The sequence below is a fragment of the Lontra canadensis genome, unplaced genomic scaffold, assembly GCF_010015895.1.
Source record: "Lontra canadensis isolate GAN:19392208 unplaced genomic scaffold, GSC_riverotter_1.0 scaffold63, whole genome shotgun sequence".
Lineage (NCBI taxonomy): Eukaryota > Metazoa > Chordata > Mammalia > Carnivora > Mustelidae > Lontra > Lontra canadensis.
The window spans coordinates 869,701-892,849 of NW_022631057.1; the positions used below are offsets into that span (position 1 = coordinate 869,701).

The 23,149-nt window shown below is 43.7% G+C and overlaps 1 protein-coding gene across 2 annotated transcripts in view; it reads right to left on the reverse strand.

The window, feature by feature from the left end:
- The window catches only part of HHAT (hedgehog acyltransferase), a 320,626-nt gene that overhangs the window by 241,070 nt on the left and 56,407 nt on the right, over positions 1-23,149 (reverse strand). For both annotated transcript variants that reach the window (XM_032878104.1, XM_032878103.1), the window contains exons 5-7: positions 18,224-18,418; positions 15,711-15,926; positions 7,126-7,297 (exon numbers count right to left, since the gene is read on the reverse strand). In XM_032878104.1, coding sequence (XP_032733995.1) covers positions 7,126-7,297; positions 15,711-15,926; positions 18,224-18,418 — 583 coding nt within the window. The remainder of the gene's footprint in view (positions 1-7,125; positions 7,298-15,710; positions 15,927-18,223; positions 18,419-23,149) is intronic.

Sequence of the window (23,149 nt, forward strand, 5' to 3'; positions counted from 1 at the left end):
TTAAAAAAGGAAAAGGAAAAGCATCAGTGATAGAATAAGTGAAGGTAAACTAAAAACTTATTAATTGATCTAAGAGAAAAAAGTCTGTCCAAAACAATAAAAGCAACAATGTATTTATGACTACAGCTTATACACAGGAAATGAATGACACCAATTACACAAGTGATGCAAAGGAGGAATTCGGAATATTTTGTTGTGAGGTATTTGCACTAGCATGAAGTGAATATGGTATTATCGGAAATCGGTCTTAGATTAGTTGTATATGCATACTACAGACTCTAGGGCAACTACTAAAAATGTTTAAAAATAAGTATATTTGATATGCTAAGAAAAAAGAGAAAATGGAATAATAAAAATTTTCAATTAAAACCACAAAATGCAGGGGCACCTGGGTGGCTCTGTGGGTTAAAGCCTCTGCTTTCAGCTCAGGTCATGATCCCAGGGTCCTGGGATAGAGCCCCGCATCGGGCTTCCTGCTCAGTGGGGAGCCTGCTTCCTCCTCTCTCTCTGCTTGCCTCTGCCTACTTGTGATCTCTCTCTGTCAAATAAATAAATAAAATCTTAAAAAAAAAAAAACACTGAAAAAATAAAAACACAAAAATCAGACAAAGAATGAAATACAAAAACAGGAACAACAACAAAAAGAAAACAAACAGAAAACAAGAGGAATGAATATACAATATTAAAAACATAGAAGATATCAGTCTAATTATATCAGTAATCACTTTAAATGTCAGTGGTCTAATTACACCAATTAAAATACAAAGATTATCAGAATGAATCAAAAAACAAGACCCAACTACATATTTATTGTCTAAAGAAACACACTCTAAATATAAAGACACATTAAGATTAAAAGTGAAGGTACAGAGAAATATATACCATGCTAACATTAGTCAAAAGAAAGCTGGAGGAGCTATGTTAATTTTCAAACACATCAGACCTGCAAGTGAAGAAAATTATCAGGGATAAAGAAGGGCATTATATAATGATAATGATCATATAAAGATAATGATCTTTCTTTAAGAAGATATAATAACCCTTAATGTGTATAGACACCTAATAAAAGAGAGTCAAAATACATGACACAAAAACTGATAGAACTGCAAAGAAAAACAGATGAATCCATGTTTACAGTTGGAGATTCTGACACCCCTCTCTCAGCAATGGACAGATCCAGCAGGCAGAAAATCAGTAAGGACACAGGTGAACTTAACATTACCATCAGTCAACTGGACAGAACAGATATCTATAGATTACTTCATCCAATGACAACAAAATACAAATTCTTCCCAAGCTCACATGGAACACTCATCAAGATAGATCACATTCTGGGCCATAAAACATAAACAAATTTAAAGTAACAGAAATCATGCAATGTCTGCTCTTAGACCACAGTGAAACTAAAATAGAAAACAATACTAGATAGCTGCGGAAAATCTCAAAATATTGAATATCAAATACACCTCTAATAACACATGGAAGAAATCAAGAAAATTAAAACATACTTTGAACTAAACAAAAGAGAAAATATAACTTATCAAAATTCATGGCATGTAGCAAATACAGTGCTTGGAAGTAAATTTATAACATTAAAGGTATATATTAGAAGAGAAGAAAGATCTACAATTAATAATCTAAGTGTCCATCTTAGGAAACTAGAAAAAGAAGAGCAAATTAAATATAAAGTAAGCAGAGGAAATAATAAAAATTAGAGCAAACATCAGTGAAATTAAAAATAGGAAATTAATACAAAAATGTCAACAAAACCAAAAGCTGCTTCTTTGAAAAGATTAATAAAATCAGTAAGTCTCCACAAGTTTAAGTGAAACCATATGATAACTGATTCTCTCTGCTTGACTTATTTCACTTACTTGTGGAGCATAAAGGATAACACAGAGGACACTGGGAGAAGGAGAGGAGAAGTCAGTTGGGGGAAATCAGATGGGGAGACAAACCATCAGAGACTGTGAACACTGAGAAACAAACTGAGGGTTTTGGAGGGGTAGGAGTGGGGGGTTGGGTGAGCCTGGTGGTGGGTATTGCAGAGGGCACATATTGCATGGAGCACTGGGTGTGGTGCATAAACAATGAATCTTGGAACACTGAAAAAATAAAAATTTTTTAAAAATCAGTAAGTCTTAGCTAGGTTAAGAAAGAAAAGAAATTCTCATATTATTAATATAAGAATGAAAATAAGGACATCACTACAGAACCCATGAAGATCAAAAGGATAATAAAGGAATAATATGAACAACTCTGCACCCACAAATTCGATAACTTAGATAAAAAGAACCAATTCCTTGAAAGATAAAATCTGCCAATTCACACAGGAATAGATAATATGAATAGGCTTATACCTATAAAAAAATTGATGCAATGATTAATAACCTTCCAAAACGGAAAAACATTTAAGGAAGATATTATACCAATACTCTATAATCTCTTCCAGAATATTTAAATAGAGGAAATACTTCCTAACTCATTCTATGAGGTCAGCATTATCCTAACACCAAAATCAGACAAAAACATTACAAGAAAACTATAGACCAATATCTGTAATGAACACAGATGCACAAATCCTCAATGATATATTAGCAAATTAGGGGATCAAGAAGTACAAAATTTCAGTTACTAAATATGTCACAGGTAAAGTATAGCATAGGGAATATAGTCAATAATATTGTAATAAAAAGAATTAACAAATGAAATCCAGGAATATATAAAAACAATTATACGCCATGACAAGTAAGATTTATCCCAACTATACAAGGCTAGTTCAATATCTGAAAATCAATTAATATAATCCATCACATCCAAAGACCAAAAAAGAAAAAAAAACACATAATCATATCAACATATGCAAAAAAAACTAAAACAAAACAAAAAATACTTTGACAAAATCCAACACCCATTCATGATAAAAACTCTCAGCAAACTAAGAATAGAGGGGAATTTCCTCAACTTCATAAAAAGCATCTGCAAAAAATCTACAGCTACCATCGTACTTAATGGTGAGAAACCAGAAGCTTTCCCACTAAGATCAGGAAAAAGGCAAGCATGTCTTCTCTGATCACTCCTTTTCAATATCATACTGGAAGTCCTAGCTAATACAATAAGAGAAGAAAATGAAACAAAAGGTATACACTTTGGGAAGGAGGAAATTTTTATTTGCAGATGAAGTAATTGTCAATGTTGCAAATTCCAGAGTGAACAAAGACAACAACAAAACTTCCTGGAACTAATAAGCAGTAGCAGCAAGGTTGCAGGATACAAGGTTAACAGACCAAAGTCAGTCACCTTCCTATATATCATCAGTGAACATGTGGAATTTGAAATTAAAAACAGGTGCGCCTCAGTGGCTTCTTTGGTTAAGCATCTGCCTTCAGCTCAGGTCATGATCCCAGGGTCCTGGGATCAAGCCCCACGGTGGGTTCTCTGCTCAGCAGGGAGTCTGCTTCTCCCTCTCCCTCTGGCCCTACCCAACCCCCCCACTACCCCTCATGCTCTTGCTCGAGCTCTGTCTCTCAAATGAATAAATAAAAAGTCTTTAAAAAAAAAAAAACTTTTGAAATCAAAAACAATACCATATGCATTAGCACCAAAAAATAAATATTTAGGTATAATCTAACAAATATGTACAAGCTAAACATAAATAAAACTATAAAACTCTGTTGAAACAAAGAAGAGCTAATTAAATGGAGAGGTATCCCATGATAAGATTCAAAATTGTTAAAATACCAGTTCTACCCTAATTAATCCAAAGCTTCAGTGTAATCCAAATCAAAATCCTAGCAAGTTATTTTGTGGATATGAATAAACTGATTCTAAAGTTTACATGGAGAGGTAAAAGACCCAGAATAATGAGCACAATATAAAAGGAGAAAAGCGAAGTCAGAAGACTGACACTATCTGACTTAAAGACTTAGTATAAAGCTACAGTAACAAGACAGTGTGACACTGTGGAAAAATAAAAAGATGAACACAACAGAACAGAGTGCCCAGAAATAGACCCCGGAAATAGTGTCAATCTCTGACAAAGGAGCAAATACAACACAATGTGAGCAAAGATAGTCTCAATAAATGGTGCTGGAACAACTGGATATCCACATGCCAAAAAATAAAAAAAATTAAAAATGTAGACACAGATTTTTACCCTTCCAAAAGTTAACTGAAAATGGAGTATAGATCTAACTGTAAAGTGCAACACTATAAAACTCCTGGAAGACAACGTAGGAGAAAATCTAGCTGACCCTGGATGTGGCAATGCCTGTTCAGATGTAACACCAAGGGCATAATCCATGATGGAAGGAACTGATAAGCTGCATTTGCTTATCAATTTCTTAATTTTTGTTTTGTGAAAGACACTGTCAATAGAATTTGAAGACAAGCCACAGACTAGGAGAAAATATATGCAAAAGATACATTTGATAAAGGCCTATTATCTAAAATACACAAAGAACCATTGAAACTTAATAATAATAAAATGAAAAACCTAACTTAAAAATGGGCAAAAGACCTGAACAAATAGCATGAAAAGATATGTCGATGGCAAATAAGCATTGAAAAAATGCTCCACATCGACTATCACTAGAGAATTGCAAATTACAACAAGGAGATACTACTCTCTACCTATTACAGGAGCCAAAATCCAAAACAGTGACAACACCAAATGCGGACCAGAATGTGGAGCAACAGGAAATCGCTCATTACTGGTGGGAATGCAAAATGATACAGCCACTTTGGAAAATAATAGGGCAGTTTTTTTACAAAAATAAACATACTCTTACCATCCAATCCAGCAATTGCACTCCTTAGTATCTAGTCAGAGGAGTTTAAACTCATATCCACATAAAAACCTGCACACAGATGTTTGTAGCATCTTTATTCATGATTGTAAAACCTAGAAGCAACTAAGATGGCTTCCGGTGGACAAACTGTGGTGCATTCTAGACAATGGATCATTCAGCACTAAAAGTAAATGAGCTATGAAGCCATGAAAAGACGTGGAGGAACCTTGAATGCATAATAGTACTAAGTAAAAGAGGTCAACCTGGAAAAGCTACATACTGTGTGATTCCAATTATATGACATGCTGGAAAAGGCAAAACTATGAAGGTGGTAAACAGATCAACAGTTCCAGGGGTGAGAGGGGGAGGAGGGATGAACAGAGAGAGCACTGAGGAATTTCAGGGCTATGAAACTCTCTGTGGCATTGTAGTGGTGGATACTTGTCGTTCCACATCTGTCAAAACCCACCCACTGTACAAAAAAACACCAAGAGTAAACCCTAATGTAAATGATGGACTTCAGGTGATAATGATGGGTTGACCTAGGTTCATCAGTTATGACAAATGCACTGCCCTCGTGGGGATATTGCTAGTGGGGGCAGCTATGCCTACACTTTCCTCTTCATTCCTCTGTAAATGTAGAACTGCTCTAAAAACAAAGGTTTTGGGTTTTTTTAAGATAAAAAAATGGGAATGACAAAACCAAAACTCAGGAGCAGGTGATAGGTGATGGGTTGTCACTATAAACAAAAGGCTTCTAGGATTCTGGTTAATTCTTCTTTTTTTTTTTTAAGATTTTATTTATTTATTTGACAGAGAGACACAGAGAGAGAAGAACACAAGCGGGAGTGGCAGAGGGAGAAGCAGGCTTCCCACTGAGCAGGGAGCCCACTGAGGGGCTTGATCCCAGGACCCTGGGATCATGACCTGAGCCAAAGGCAGACGCTTAACCACTGAGCCATCCAGGCGCCCCAAGATTCTGAAGTGGAGTGACAGATCCCCAAATGGATCACTAATGATTTTTCTGAGTCACCTGCTGATGACCTTAGAAGATAAGTTTTTCCCTACAGTTTGAACCCCATTTTGAGTGGTGCTTGTTGTTATTCATAGTTAAAATCACTCAAACTAATGGTCTCTTAATTTGGAAGCACTACAACTGGGATCTAATTTAGCATGTCATCGTTTCCTCCTATTCTATTTGTCTAAACATATCATTAAAAACTTGTCCCCCCAACTATAAAAAAGATTTGTTTGGAGTAAAAAGAGGTTCTAATTAAAACAACTCAGTATTTTTCCAATCCCAAAAGGTATGTATCTTCCTTGAAAACCTTCTGATTAAGCCTGTGTGATACACCAAGGACAATCATGACTTTTTAAAAAAAAAATCTATAAATCACCGAACAGATAAGGAGTCTGGCTTGTACTCTTGCCCTCCGTAGGGAGCTGCTTAATCTGGTCGGAAGATCACACATTTCCCATGGGAGCTACAGGCTGGAGGTCAGACCACAGGGCTGAATTCAGCTACCACAGGAGTTCTTAAAAGGAGAGCAAACAAGGAAGTGAGGAGATTTTGTTCAGAAAGAGGCACAGTCTCTGCAATTTTGGCCAGAGAAATGAAGAGTTGTGGTTTCTCCAGACAAGTCCTACCCTGGAGACTGTCCTGCTTAGGAGATGACTTCCATCCCACCCACTGCAGATAAAGGAAAAGCACAGACCAGAAAGGGGGTGGGACAACAGAGGGATACACACAGCCCAGCCCTTCACCCTCCTGCTTCCATTTAACCCTCAAGCCAACCCTGCAAAAGCAAGTCTGCTCATCTCACAGGACAGAGACGCAGAGAGGCTGGTAAGCAGCCACGGGCCGCCCGCCAGGGGTTGGTGGAGCTGAGAGTCAAACCCATGTCCGTCCCACTCTAAAGCGCATATTCTTCTTTTTAGCATCATATGCAAGAACCACCACCAATACCACAAAACAACTCAGTCCTGGAGCATCACCTCTTCGCAGGCCCTCAAAGGCTGCCCCCCCCCCATGTCTCCTGCTGTCTCCGGTCAAGTAGGCACCACAAAGGTGCAGACCCCCACCCCCCTCGCAGCCCCCCCAAGCTCAGGAGAATTCCATTATGAAAAGGGCTTCCTACCAACCTCACGTCCCAGACCACAGAGCCTGGCCCTCACAGCCATCAGCCCCCTCCCAGGCATCACCTCAGCCATTAGAGGAACAAGGTGGGGGCGGGGGTGTTTGCTCAAGGCAACCACACCCTGTCTGCCCCGGTCCAGCCTCAGGCTGAAGCTACCTCCTGCTGCTTGTTCTACTGACAGTAACCACCAGAATTACCTAAGGTCCAACAAGAGACAGCCCTCAAGAGGGAGGCACTGCTGTAGATGGCGTGCATGTACATGAGGTGAACCATCAGCTCGGCCAGCCACCAATAGCAGAGGAGGCGACCCAGCCCCACGGCAAAGGCGGAAAGGTTGGACTTCAGCGAGCAGTACTCTTGCTGCTGCATCTAAAGTAGAAACAAAAGAAGTCATTAGATTGTGCCTTCGTTTTTCCAGTTTTCCGAAGAGTCCCCTAGACAGTATTCCCAGCGTCCTTCTCACAAACATGAGTGCTCTATCTACCCAAACAGGGCTGGATTAGTTATGCATTGTTCTTGGGTGAAAAAGTCACCCCCGAGCATGGGTGGGATCAACGAGCTAGCCTAGTGCCAGGAACCAGGAGGGGTTCTGCAGCCCTTCACACCAGCAACAGCTCTGCAAACACCAGCGTGGAGGGCAGTACCTGACATACTCTCCCTCAGGACCTTGGAGTCTCTTTGGGCTCAGGTGTCACCCTGTCTTCATCCATCACCCACCCACATTGGAAAAATGGTGAAAGTAGGGCCAAGTCAGGAGGGGTCACAGGAGAATGAGACAGAGCCTGAGAACAAGGGAAAAATCCGATGTGGGTGTGTCGTCTTATCCACAATTGTTTTTGAAACAAGGCAGAATGAACACAAACAGGGACAGTATGTGGGACAAGTCTCCTGCTCAGCACACAGTGCAGCATGACAGTTTAGGGATGTGGACTTTGCGGTAAGAATGGGGATCAGACCCTAGCACAAACCACACAGCTGTGTGATCCTGAGCAGGTTACTTCATCTCTCTGAGGCTTGATTCCCTCATATGTAAAGTGAAAATAAATATGGTAGCTTCTATGAAGTACTAAGCACAGCACCTGGCCTATAAAAAGCACTGGCTAATTGGTAGGTAGTATCCGGTAGCTTATATGCCTCCTACTGGGTCTTCTTCACATTCTTCCCTCATGGCATCCCAGACTATCAGCTACAGGGCAGAAATTAGGACACAGCTCAGAACCAAACACCAAAGGTGAGAGAAGGATGTTTGGGTTATTCATGGCCATAGACAGACTACTGAGAGTTCACGCAACACATATGGACAACATAGAACGAGTCTGATCAGAGGACCTGGGTTCTGGGTCTTGCCTCACTGCCTGCTGTTTAGGGACGCACAATAGTTTAAAACATACAGATGATGAAATGCATAAGCGCCTTATAAAATGTGTGTGAATTCAGTTTTAGCCGTACACCACTAGACCAACGCGCAAACACAAAAGCACATGAGTGTTCTGGGACCTTCTCTGACAAGATTTTAGTAGACAGAAGCCTGCCTTGTAATGCAGAGGTGAAACCAATGCATAAATGATGAAGTTGAATCCGCAAATATTTGCTGGCAGAAAAAATGGACGTGATTTAGCTTTTGACAATCTGGGCTCCAGCAGACGCTCCCCAAACAGGAAAGACCCATTCCTAAGGCCTCTGGGGGCTTCCACACGCCTTGAACATCAAAGGTGCGGGGGTCCCCGCTGCAGCCAGGGGTGATAGGCACTGCCCTCAGAGAGAGAGGGAAATCTTCATGCCAGGAGATTTATTTTTATTCCATTTTGACCACACATTCTACCACTTTCTCAACCCGTCCTCTCAGCACAAGATGCCAGCTTCAGAAATTTTGGCTGCCTCCATGACATCGCAATGACCTGCACAATGGCTTGCTCCCTTTTCCATCTGCATGGGTAGCTACACCAAGGAAAGCTCCTTGGCTTAATATTTTTGTAATGTAAATTGATCAAGAGGAATTTCCTTTCTGTTTGCTTTCCATAGCTGGCCTTCGGAAGGTATTTTGCCCAGCCTTACCAAGCTGCCTTGTTAGAAGCAATGGTAACTGCTAGGAGGGATCTCCCAGGTCATCTGGGAAGGGTTTTCCTGGAAGAGGACTGGGCACATCAGGGCTTTGCAAACCCACAAAGATCACAGCCAACTGCAATCGCAGCTGAACTACACGACCCAATGCACATCCCCTTCCAGGCATAACCTGAGGGTGGTTTTCCTTCGAATGCGCACCACAGGTGTGCACGCTCTGCAGGACTGCACAAGCGTCTGCAGCCGTGGATCTGCAGGCCAACGGACGGGTAAAGCCTCCAGGCAGAGATGCCTACCCGCCCAACCATCACGTCTGTTACTGAATTGAGAAGAAAAGGAAAGAACCCAAATGTCCAGCAGGAGGAGGCTGGTCAAATGCATGAGTCCACCTCAATATTATGTAGCCATGAAAACTACTTTTTTTAGTGTGCGTAAATAATGGAAGCCTGGAAAGATACACACCAAAATGGCAACAATGATTGTATTTTTTTGGTAAGATTTTTAGATTGCTTTTGACAATTGGTTATTATCGTAATAAGGGGAAAGTAATGGAATGTCAAGATACTGTGAAGACTCGGGTTCTCTCTATGGATGAGGCAAGGTCCTCTACTTCTTCACTCTTCTAAAAAGTATCTAGCTTCAGGATCTCGCCTGGGCAGCCCGGCGTCCTCTAGGAGTAAGTATTCTGCTTGCTCTCTTACAATGGACCCATCTTTATTTCTCCTCAACTTCCCACCTCGCTGGTTGATTTTCTTACCTATAGACTGAGGTCCTCTTTGTTCATTCTCCTCCAGCTCTCTAAAGCAAATTCATTTTGACCTCATTGCCATCAACATATGAGGAAACAATTATGAACACAGTGTCCATTGGTCTGTGGGGCCCGGAAGAGTTCTCACCAAGGCCGTCAGCTCAGCTAAGACATGAAGAGGCACGTAAACCATTCCAGACCACAGGTGGCCCTTTCCTGGTGCCACACTCCTGGAGGGAAGCAAGTTCCCAGCTGAACGGGTTAATGGCCTCAGAGCAGTATGGACAGAACACAACCTTCACACAACAGAACATCTCCAGTTTCTAAATAAGCAAATCTGCACAAGGCACGTGAGCCCAAGTGCAAGCCCACCCCAAGCTCAGGTCCCCTGAAGACCAGACCTGTACCTGAGGCCTCAGAGCATCACTGAGTGTGCATCCCCGGCCCCAAGAGCAGAGAAGCAGCTGGAAGGAAGGGGAGCCCCACCAGGCAATCAGGAAAATACGTCTACCCAATCACCTCTTGGCTCCAGGCAACTGCCATTCAAGTTCAGTTCAGAGGCCTGCCTTAGCCTCTCCAAACAATGTGCAGTGTAAAATGACACAAATATCTGTAATTAAGGAAAAACACGAGGTGCATTTTGTGGCTGATTGGCTTCCCAATAATGGCTTATCTACTCTCCCCAGGGCAAAACTTCCCTACCCGGTTTAATAAGGTATAATTATGTGTCACCACTGGACCAGAAGGCCAGGACTTTTCTCTGCAATGCCCCCTTTTTGATGCTGGATGCCTCCTCATTCAGAGGAACAGAACTGTCTTCCTTAAGCATACAAGTGAATACAGGAGAAGGAAGACAATCCAGTTTTTTATTCTATTACCTTGTACTTTAAAAAATGGTTATTCATCTTTCTTTAGAGTCATATGATTCAGTCCATTTATACCTTCAATCCTGTTGACTCCCTTTTATTTAAAAAAAAAATTCAGCATTTGTCCCTTGTCGATCCAGCAGAAAGAAAAGATATGCCATACACAGCTCACCTAATGAGCAGGGATGCTCTCTTGTCTGCATGCAAGCATTTCACTTGCAAGATCTCAAACCCAGGGAGTGCCAACCTTCAGACCACTGGAAACCGCCATCAGTGGGAATTTTTAGTTAAGCCTCCACTAAAAAATACACATTAACTCATCTGCAAAGTGCATTTTAAAACACATTATATTTCAAAACCTCATTTCATGCAAATTGCATAAAAAGGAATGTCGAAGTCTTTCAAAGACAGTCTGATGACTGAAGATGACAGTTCTCAAAGATGAAAGGTTCTTTTCCTTCACACACTAATAATACAGATGCTTAAGAGCACCAGCCGAAGTCTTCCCTGGAGCCAGGGTTCGACTGTGCCAACTCTGCTCCCACCTCTGCACTTGGGTCAAGGGTACCACAGCCAGGAGTCTTATCCTTTGTGATGGAGGAACAGCTCTCCAATCCATGGTCACAGACCCTACCCTACTCCCAACAAAGCCTTCTGCAGTGAGCCCTCCTCTCCCCATCCCCAGGCATCCAGACTACAGCCGGTGGGATCCCATAGCCAAAAGCAGCTGCCACAGGACTGGGACCTGCCCCAGCCAGCTTGAGCCTTCAGACCCAGACATCCACCAGGTGACACCACGTCCTCTAACACCTGTAGGGCTGGCTGCCTTCCACCCTGATCTGCATTCAATTAGCCTGTCTTTGTCCCTGTGTCACCATCTGTGACATGGCGGTAACAAGAGTGCCCCTCTTGTCCAGAAGCTATAAGGATGAAGGAGTTCACACATACCAAGTCTGGCTTGGAGCAGGGGCCCAGTGGCTGTTATGAATTACGGTCTGTATTATTCCAGGTGGTCTCCAGAGCCAGAGCCTGCTCCAAACCCTGAGCGGCATATCTGGGGCTCGGCCTGCCTGCCCACCTCTTACCGACCCTAGACACTCAAGGGCTGGGCCTACCCTGACACCTGCAGCGACCACCTGCTTCTCTCTCCTGAAGAGACAGAATTGACACACTGGCCCCTTCTAAGGCCAAGAATGGCCACTGCCCAGGATCCCGTGCTGCCGTGCCCACTGATGTGACGGGACGCCCTGGGTCTTGGTTCTGGCCTAAACCTATGTTAGTTCACAACCTCGGGAGCTTCCTGGGGTAAAATCAGAAACTGGCCCCTCTATGGGGAGGGCAGGGAGAAAACGAAGATGCAGAGAGCTCCGGATTGGTAGGTGGCAGGTGTAATGAGCAGAGGAGCTTACATACGAGGCCGGTCTCGAGTAGCTGCAAATCTCCACCCCTGCCTACCCAATCTTAAAAGTTTATATAGGGGCCTTAACTGGGTTCGATCACATATTCAGTCCAGAGGTTCTCAGTGACACCTTATTCTCTCAAGTCTGTGTCCTTGAAATAGCTCCTAGTGGGGAACAGCAGGTGGAATGCACACTCTAAGGACAGGAAGGCATGAGGAGCCTCTGATTGCCTGGGTTCAGCCTGTGGGTCAACCAGCAGTCAGAGGCTCATGACCTCCTCCAACAGCTTCCCCAGAATTGCCAGCAGCTTCCGGCAAACAACAGTAGCAGTAATCATTAACACCTCACAGCATTTACATGTGAAGCTACATTACCTTTAGGAAATCACTTAATCCCCGTAACAATCCTGTGACTGGAGGTACTATTATTCTTCCCATTTCACTGATAAGGTAACAAGAGTCATAAATAAGGTAAATAGGGGCGCCTTGCTGGCTCAGTGGGTTAAAGCCTCTGCCTTCTGCTCAGGTCATCATCTCAGGGTCCTGGGATCGAGCCCCACATGGGCTCTCTGCTCAGCAGGGAGCCTGCTTCCTCCTCTCTCTCTCTCTGCCTGCCTCTCTGCCTACTTGTGATCTGTCTGTCAAATATATAAATAAAATCTTTAAAAAAAAAACAAAAACAAATAAGGTAAGTAATTCACCAAACGCTCTCAAGCCAGAACAAAGCAGGAATTCAAACCCTGACAACAGGGTTGGGCTCCAGGGCCTTTGCCCTTAGCCACCAGGCAAGATAACTCTGAGCACTGGCTTGTCCACTGGGGGTGGGAGCACAGCCCTCAGTGAGGGTACCTGGTCTACCACACTCTGCCTCACCATCCTCCCCCACACCAGCCCCCACTGCACAATTCAGCCTGCTCAGAGGAAGAAGTGGGGACCCCAGGCTCTAGGCTAAGCGAATAAACAAGCCTTGTATGTAAGTGCCTCTGCTGATTAAACCTGCCCCCAGCCAGCCTGTCCTCTAGCCTCAGTCCTAGCTGAGTTCCACAGACCACGGGACCAGAGTTTCTGAGTTCCACAGACCACGGGAGAAAAATAAATGGGGCAGGGCGCCTGGGTGGCTCAGTGGGTTAAAACTTCTGCCTTCAGCTCAGGTCATGATCCCAGGGTCCTGGGATGGAGCCCGGTATCGGGCTCTCTGCTCACCGAGGAGCCCGCTTCCTCCTCTCTCTGCCTGCCTCTCTGCCTACTTGTGATCTCTGTCTGTCAAATAAATAAATAAAATATAAAACAAAAACGAAAAAACGGGGCACGTGTTCCTCAAACTCCAAATGCTGTCTGAGATGGCCTTCAAGCTAAGGCACTGTGGCCTTTTAACAGGCAAATTCATACCTGTTCATGATCAACGTGCAAATTTCACATGCCTTACTTCACAGAGGACACCTCTTCTTTGCTTCCCTCATCTTGTGGATGCTATTTACATACTAAAAAACTTGAGTGAAAGACACATTTTCCCCACAGTGTGCCTAATACTGTTATCTTATCAACCAGTTTGGTCTTCTGGTTGGTTTCCATGGTGGGGCTCTGCTGCCCCCTGGTGGCAGAGTCTCATTCTGGGGCTCTCCTTGATCTGACAACCTAAGAACTGTGAATGTCAGTATTGTCACTTCATGTTACATTCATTCATTCACTCACAGACTCGTTCAGAGCAAATGTGCTTACAAGTTCTTCCAGTTGGCTTTCTTCCCCTCCTAGCAGCCTCTTCCTTCGTGGCCTCCAAGAAGTAATTCTTTCACTACCAGCTTATCTTCTTAGCTAATCGCTCCCCTTCAAGACCCATTTTTCTCACAGGGGGTCAGTGCCCCATTAGGACTGTCTATACCTGCAGAACCCTAATGGCTGTCTTTATTTGCTCTGCAGTGTACTAAACATTTTGCCTTTTCTAGACTGACTTTCCTATGAATCTTCCCAGACCACAGAGAAAGGTTCCAATTTGCCTTGTGAGTTCTCTGCTTTTAGCAAGTGCTCCCATTTTAAAAGGAGTGAAAAAGAGAGGGGTAAGATACAGCTGCAACCAGCGTCTCCACACCTGAGTCCCTACAGGAAGAAACCTGGTCACCCCCAGCCTCCACCCCCGACTCTGCCGGGGAACTCAAAACTGTGGTTCTCAACCTTGAGCTGGCAGCAGAATCACCTGGAAGGCCTATTAAAATCAATTGCTGGGCCCCACCCCAGAGTGTCTGAACCAGATCTGAGGTGGGGGCCCAAGAATTTGCGTTTCTAACAAGTTCCCAGATGATCCTGCTGCTGCTGCTCCTAAGGCCACACTGTGAGAACATCAGCTGCCATGGCTAACCACCTGTCTTTCACACAATAATTTTTAACATAATTTTCAAACGTAAACTTCAAGTTACTTCAGGACAGAAGAATGATCATACGTAACCCAAACCGAGGTATGAGAAACCATATGCTAAACACATATCTGCCTAGAATATCAATTTCACTTGAAGATTTATGGAGGATAAAAGAGTTAAATAATTTAATCGGCAATTCTTAAACTGCACATTATTGTTATAATGTGTATATGAAATATACAAGTGTATAATGTATAGATAAATACACAATATAAAAATGTATAATGAAATACACTTTTGAGTATAATGAAAACCTGTGTGGGATTTTTAAGACAGAACATGGGATTTCTAAGAACCCTGTTACTTTTCCAGGGGGCATCTTCTACATTGCGTTTTGGAAATACGTATCAGTACTGTTGGCCCTGCACGTGGAACTCATCCCAGGCGTGTGTATGTATGTGTGTGTGCGTTTGTGCATGTGTGTGCATGTGTGCACTGTGCACAGGCATGTGCTATGTTCTATGTGCACAAAGGCTGTGCTGTGTGTGCACATACGTGTGTGCACCTGCATTGTTATTCCCACCTCCATCGAGACTGTTTTGTTTTTCTGGTGGGAGGTAGAACTGTCCTTCAAGAAACATAGCTTTTAGGTATGATCGATTACTAAACCTTAATTGACTTCCTAAACATGTTCCATTAGGCTGGCTACAGCATGAGAAGGAAAATTCTAAGTAGGAGGGAGAAGGAGGTGGGAATGATGAAGGCAGCTTGACAGGAGGTTCAGACAAGGCTGCAGAGAAGCTGGGTCCTGGGCAGAAGCAGGCAATGGGAGCCCAAAACACACCACTAGTGTCCAACTCTAACTCCACTCTGCTGTCTTACCTAGTCACCCTAAGCAGTTCCCAGGCAATGACAGAGTTATTTCATTAGCAGTTTGTGACAATAAAAAACAACATGGTATTTGCCAACCAACAGCTTAGACAGTTTCCCTTTCTACTTTTCCAAGTAATACCATCAGAATCCAATTTTTTCTTTCCCCGGGACCTCCCAGCAGTGGATATCTACTCTTAAGTTCCCTGCTGTGCCCAGTTACTAATCCTGGTTGCCAGAGACCACTGAAGAGTCGGGGGTGGGGGGGAGGGTTCCTTGACCCAACAGGCCCAAGAGACAGGTCAACCTTCATTTCAAATACATACTCCCCCTAAGTATTTCATTTACTATGTAAGCAGTCACGACAATCACGTGTTTTCAATCTGTGGGACCCCCCCCCAGAATGCAGTGTCTCCTGGATGGCCATGATGAATAAGGACAGAGGTTTGATCTACAGAATATCAGCCCAGTCCCCAGGGGGCCCTACCTTGGCGATGAACTCCGGGAAGCTGAGGATGGGCCCGTTGTGGAAGACGGGGTAGTAGAAGACATAGGCCACCAGCCAGGGAAAGGAGTAGAAGCTGCTCCCGCAGGGCACCTCCTGCCAACAGAGCTCCAGGCTGAAGCTGGTATAATACAGACAGCGCACGGTCAGCGTGAACTGCAGCAAGTAGTACTCATTTTCTGTCTGGTACCAGCCTCTCTGCAAAGTCCCAAAAGAGAACAACCCTTGAGCGTCAAAGAAGGACAGCATCTAGGCCCCTGGGAAGGAGATCAGTTCCACAGGTAGACCAACTGTCCCTTAAAGAGGCAGCAGGTAAATTTCCCTGGTGACTGGAGCAAGGAGTTAATGAGCACTGGGTGGAGGAGTATCTCTACCACCATCCATCCATGTAGCATTAGGCCTGATGCACTACAATGAAAGTTCTCCCAGAGACACAGCTCTCGGATTCATCTTGACATGCAGGTGAATACAGCCAGTGGGGACTTTGACAGTTCCTCCAGCAATTCAGAAGGCAGACAGAGGCTTACAAATGTCATAGGGGATTCCTGCCTTCAACGTATTTTTCCTTTTGTTCTTCTATTACTCATTTGGCTCCACATGTAGGTGAGGACTATTTGCCAAAGAAGATTTAGAAACACAGTCAAGAAAAACAGTCCCTTGGAACTAGAGGGTATCATACTTAACAAAATAAGTCAATCGGATAAAGACAACTATCATATGATCTCCCTAATATGAGGAAGTGGAGATGCAACATGGGGGCTTTGGGGGTAGGAAAAGAACAAATGAAACAAGATGGGATCGGGAGGGAGGCAAACCATAAGAGACTCTTAATCTCACAAAACAAACTGAGGGTTGCCAGGGGCAGTGGGGTAGGGAGAGGGTGGTAGGGTCATAGACATTGGGGAGGGTATGTGCTATGGTGAGTGCTGTGAAGTGTGTAAACCTGGCGATTCACAGACCTGTACCCTGGGGCTAATAATACATTATATGTATTTTTTTAATTTTTAAAATTATTTTTAAAAAAAGAAGAAAAAGAAAAGAAAAACAGTCCCTGCCCACCATGTATCTAAATTCTCGTAAAGGAGATAGGCATGGAAGTACACAATGCAACATGAAAAAAGAAATAACAAGCATGTACTAAAAATGTATGTGGTAAAATCTAAACAGTATAACCAGGAATAAAATTATGGTTCATTTTATAATCATCATGCTTCTATATTTTCCATAATACTTATGTATTGCTTTTTTAATGAAAAGAACAATTTATGGGAATACAAGATAGAAAACTGGGACAAAGGGAGGAATGGTGTATGTGATACATGGGGACACTTTTAGGGCTTTCCACAGAAAAATTAAGCACTGAAGAGTTTCTGTTCCATGCCCGGGACTGTAGCAGCCACCAAGAAAGACTAAGAGAACGATGTGTGCAAAAGCATGAAAACCCAAAGCAACAAGTTTCTGGTCATTTGTTCCCCTCGGGCAGTATTTCTCAAATCTCTAGTCTGCACAATAAATGGACTATTCATTCACCACCAACACCCACAACTGATACTAACTATCCCCAAACAAACCATTGAAGCTTTTACCCTACTTTCTCTCTTAAGCCCAGATTTTAACATATGTGCTTAGAGTGTTAGCCCCAATCTGTTGGTGAGAGTGAAGAAAAACTAAGATAATATAACAGAAAAAATAACTGAATTTTCAAAAGCCTACCATTTTTACAAAATCACTTAACAGATATCATCTTATTAGAGCCTCAGAACAACTCTCTGAGGAACACAGAGCACCTATTACTTCCATTTTCGAAATGATATAATTGAGACTCAGGTTAAAGGACTGTCCCCAGTCTCACAAGTAGAAAGACAGTCACTCGAAGAGCAGAGGAACCAGGTCCTCCACTGGCTCAGCTTTCCCATCATGTTCTTTCCCATGACCTTGCAAGTGCTGTCACTTGAATGAATGCATGAGCAAATGTATAAGTGAACTAAAATAAAGACACTGCAGAATTTCAGTTCCATGATGACTAAAGAAAGAATATCAAAACTTCCTAAGATTTTTCTGGGCCAGGAAAACACCTGCCTTATCTGTCTCAGGGGCCATCGTGGGCATTGGATGAGATAAGGAATGTGAAATTTTCCTACAAATTGTAGAGCACTCTACAGAGATTTTTTGTTAAATGCAGAGAAGACTATTGTTTTCTTTTCCCAGTGTTCCTTACCCTCTGTTCCTGCAACATCTGGCACCACCCATGCCTATTAAACTGGAAAAAGTACAAGGTCCACCCTGGGCAGCCTTAGATGGCTAGGACATAGATCCAAAAGACAAGACTGCAAAAGGCAACACACCAGGACTCACATGTACCAACCCCACATGGCCACTAGGGGGACCCCCACCCTGCTTCGTCAATTGACTCCTGGCTAAAAACAAGGCATCTCCCTAATGGAAGCTCTGCCAAAGACAGCATCTCCTTCCAAGGGTAAAACGGCGACACTTACCTTAACTTCCTCCACATCTTGCAGCCTCAGTGTGGAGAGCAGGAGGAGAGAACAGAGCCATGTGAGGACCAGCGACCGGAACTGGGCTACACAGAAGGAGATGAGGGTGTGGAGAAAAATAATGGCCGTGCCATGGGCCCCCAGCACACACCAGGAGGCCCATATTCCATAAGCCCCCAGGATCCAGGGTCTGTGCTGCAGACAGGGAGAGATCCAGGGAGAGAGAAGGAAGGAGAGGGCCAGGGAGGAAAAGACAAAAGAATGAGCTATATGGGTATTACTATTAAAGGTTTTACATATAAGAGCATAATACTAGTGATCCATTAACGAAACTATTCTCACCGTCCAGGGGATTTAGTGCAACACAGACAAACAGGATTCCGAGGGACCTTCCACATAAACCCCAGAACTCCACCAGATCCACCCAGAAAGAAGGAACCACTTTCGGGCCTTCAGCCAAAGCCACCCAGACCACTGGATTCCCCCAACAAGATACTTGACTGACTTTTCAGCAGACCTATGGAAGCGAGAAAACCGGTAGAAAAACTACTAATCTGGAACACTAGCCCCTACATACACTATCCTGCAGAAGTGAAGGTAAAAGAAAATGCTGGTGCACGTTTTCTCAGGAGTCTCACTGAGACAACTGGGCCATTCAAATTCACAAACGGCTTTCTAAACTCTAAACCAGAGATTTAAATGAAAATATTTTGGTACATTTTTACTAGCATATCATTCACAATCAAACTGATGTCACAGAAAAAGTGTATCTTACCTGCTTTATACAATATTGAGGCCTTTGCATAATCAATCTGATGGACAAGTTCATTCCCATTTTAGCAGAATCAGAATATTTTTCTCCCCAATTATCAAGTTTTGTAATTATTGACATTGAATAAATAATTAAACATGTCTTTGCTCTTATGATATATTCTTGGTCATATCTGGATGGTAAATCTTTACTTAAAAGCCACAATAATGTTTTAATATTTTTTATAGATACATATTAACCACATATTATAGTGGTTTAATTATTCAAGCTTTGAAGTCTAACTGCCTAAAATAAATCCTGGTGTCCCCATTAACTAGCTGTGTGGCCCCCAGGCAAGTTACTTAATCCCCCTGTGCCTCAGTTTTTTCATATGTCAAATTAGGATAACAGTATCTATTTCATGAGCTTGCTGTGAGGATCGTTAATGCACGTAAAATCCTTACAACAGTATCTGCATACATAGGAAGGACATTACAAATTCTAGTTATTATTCCTATGGGGAAATACGATGAGTCTTTTCGGTGTGCACTTAAAAATGTTTCCAGGGGGCACCTGGGTGGCTCAGTGGGTTGGGGCCTCTGCCTTCGACTCAGGTCACGATCCCAGGGTCCTGGGATCGAGCCCCATATTGGGCTCTCTGCTCAGCGGGGAGCCTGCTTCCCTTCCTCTCTCTCTCTGCCCGCTTGTGATCTCTGCCAAATAAATAAAATCTTAAAATATATATATATATTTCCAGGAATATACAGAGTTAAAAAGTGGGGAATGCTTGAATTGAGGTCTTCTTGTGAAAACAAGAATTCTTTAAGGCAAACACAGATGTGGACCAGGAGCTGTAAATCCCATCTTTAGATGCTAACTCTTCCAAAATATTGTCTAAATACAATTCTTTCCCAAACCTACACTCCAGCCCAAGAGAGAACATTTTATATGAGCGACTAGGTCAGCCACTTTTAAGTTCCAAGAAAATCAGAGAGATCTGCAGTTCTGTTTTACTATTTTTCCATCCTACTGCCCACAGAAAACAGTCACATAAATTTGCTTCAAATTTTCCCCCAAACACTCATCTCTGGGCAGAGTCCAATTATAAGAAACAACGTTGCCAAAGACCATTTTACTGATTTTAACAAATGGGGAGGAAAAAAAAAAAAAAAAGGGTTTTCCAACAGGATCTAGAGGATTGACCACCAGAGATCCTTTTCCATGGGCTACACACACACACACACACACACAGCCACGTTTTTATTAAGCATGATTTGATCCATGTGGAAGAAGCCTATGTGTTCAGCTTTCATTTGGAGACTTAACCACAGACTAAGGGACTTCAATATGGAAAAAGCAGAACAAGATTCTCTGACGAATTTGTGCTCACCAAAGCTACCTTAGGGGCACACAACTCTGTCCCAATTCTCATCCCTCATGGCCTTCCTCCTGCTCAAAAGGACAGGCAGACGACACTTGGTACTGTTCCAAGATGGCGTACACAAGGCTCTCATGTTACCTGCACACGCTCCACTATCCCTCGTATCACCTACTCCTTCTCCCAGGCAGGGAGAGGCAGCTCTACCACACACATCCATGGCAGACAGGTGATATAAAGGAAAAGATGTAAAATAGGCAAAAACGATCACCAATTTTTTTTTTAAGTTATATAAATAAGAACCCCACTAAACTCCTGACAGAATGATCAGTCATCCATGCCTTGTTCTCTGACTGGCATCAGAGAAGGACAGTCCCCGCTATCAGTACAGCCTTTAGGACACACCTCCTCCAACCACTAACCCTCCACATGCATCTGAAACTGGCAGAATCAGCTGGAAATAGGAGAGGAACATTGCCCACCAGCAAGCAGCCCCATGGGTGGCCTGCTTCTCTGAGGAGGAAGAGGAGGGGGAGGGCTCAAAGGCCATTTTCATGTGCAAAGGCCTAAAACAGCCCTGTTCCACCTATTTCTATTCCAAAAGTGCTTGTCGTGATCTCAGGGTCATGAAATTGAGCCCCCATACTGGGCTCTGGGCTCAGTGCAGAGTCTGTTTCTGCTTCTCTCTCTCTCTTCTCTCTGCCTCTTTCTCTCTCCCCCTCCCCAAACTCCTGCACTCCAAAATAAATAAATCTTTAAAAATAATAAAGTAAAGGGTGTCAAAGTGTAAGCCACCCAAAGCTTGAGAATAAGACAGACTGGGTGAACTCTGCCAAGGCCCAGGACTGTCCTGACCCCCTTCACTTGCCTCACTCCAGGCTCTTCTGTTTCTAATAGAAGACGAAAAGGCAGGTGAGAGAAGAGAAGAAACTTTTAAAAGTCTAACAAACAGTAAGAAAGAAACTATATTTTTGTGGTTATTTGGATTCAGCTGAAGAGTGAATGCAGCAGCCTTCCTAACGGGACGCAGTGCTTCCTGCCCCAGACTGAAGGATGGCCACCTGCCCGCTGCTCCCCGTGTCAACACCGAACGGACCCTCTGCTTGACAGCCCCCCTCCGCAGGCTAATATCCTGTCTTGTTCAAATTACAATAACGTAGGCCCAGAGTCTAACATGGCCCCGAGCATACAGCGAGTGTCCCATAAATACTGGGTAAGTGAACAAATGTTGAGTGGGTAGATATAGGGGGATGGATACGCTTCCCCAAGTCTTTGGGCTTAACCTGGTAGTTATGACTAACAGGTGACAAGAAGTTAGCACGCAACGAACATGAAAAGCTGCTGTTTTCAAAGGTGTGTACTTGTACCACTCATCCCCTCATGAACGAAGGCTGCTTTGCCAGTGCAGATGGAACGGAGTCATTTCCCATCTCGCTGCCTACTGCCTGCTTTCCACTCACCGGGGTCTCTTACAACTTGACTTGTGTTGTGAAAGCTCAGAGAGTTTAGCATGGTCAAGGCACAGGCCCCAAGCCATGAAGGTGGACATCTGCGGTAGAACCCACTGCCTCTCACCCAAAGGATGGGTTCAAGGAGACTAACGGACTGAGCTGGCGTGTTTCCAAGGCTGAACTCAGCACCCCTGCGGGAAACTTCACCCTTCGGTTCTGCAAATCTTCATCGGGAGTAAGGACCTAGCCCCAGGAAGAGCCGGCTGGCAATGCCCGCGACCCTGCCATCCTTCTCTCCCATCAGCTTGCTCTGAGCTGCAGGCACCAAGTGACAGGAGGGTGTGGCTCCCTCGTTAGCTCACCTCCAGAGGGAAGGGTGAAAGGGTAAAGCCTTGGTGAGGACTCCTGCTGGCAACGTTACCAGACTTTGCTGTCTATGAACTATTTTTGTACGGCTGCCCAGAAACCACTCAGTGGGGGCATTGTTTGAGAAATAAATAAAAAGAGTCAATCAATAATCCTTGTGCGTGGCATAATTTATTATATACTATATAATCAATTGCAGCTGCTACTAAAAAAATATATATATATTTATATGTATATATCTCCCCAAAGAGAAAAACCAAAACCATCCCAGAGACAAAACAACCACCTTCTAGCCTGCATTTCCTGGGGGCAAAGGCCAGCAGGCCTTCACAAAGCAGATTTCAGTCCTTCTTAGATATGCACTGAGGGAGCATAAGAGTCTGGTTAGCACATGAGATTCCTATTAGGTGTGTGGTTTCAATAAGATGCTGGCAGGAACACTGCTCACCACAGCCTTCCAGAGGTTAGTTTACTCATTTCAGCCAGTGCCACGGGACCACACTTTGCAGTCCTGTGGCTGATGAGCTCAGCTGGTCAGGGCCCCATGCTAATGATGTGGGTTCTGCCAGTCAGAGGTACACTGAAGACTCAGCTCTGGGGTTAGCAACAGAGTCACCCGCAGCCCCCACACCAGGCCAGCCTCCTCAAAAGGTGCACAGGGGTATTTTTAGTTCCGAGAGCAGAGAACACAATGTCTCAGGTGGTGGCAAGGCCACAGGGGTGTTCAGGAAGGGAGGCAACGGTCTGACCCACCCAGCACACAATCCAATCATAACAAGCCCACAGCCAAAGCTCTGGGCCTTACTCAGCCTCCCCTCCCAAGGCACCGGCCTCTGACGCAGTCTCACCAAAACCCAGAGAGAGAGCCCTACCCAGAGAAAAGGCGTTTCACCTTGGCCAAGAAGCTCAGTGGAAAGTTTTATTACTTATCATGGTGGGAAGAAAAGCGAGAAGAGCAATGCAATCACACTTTTGGATAT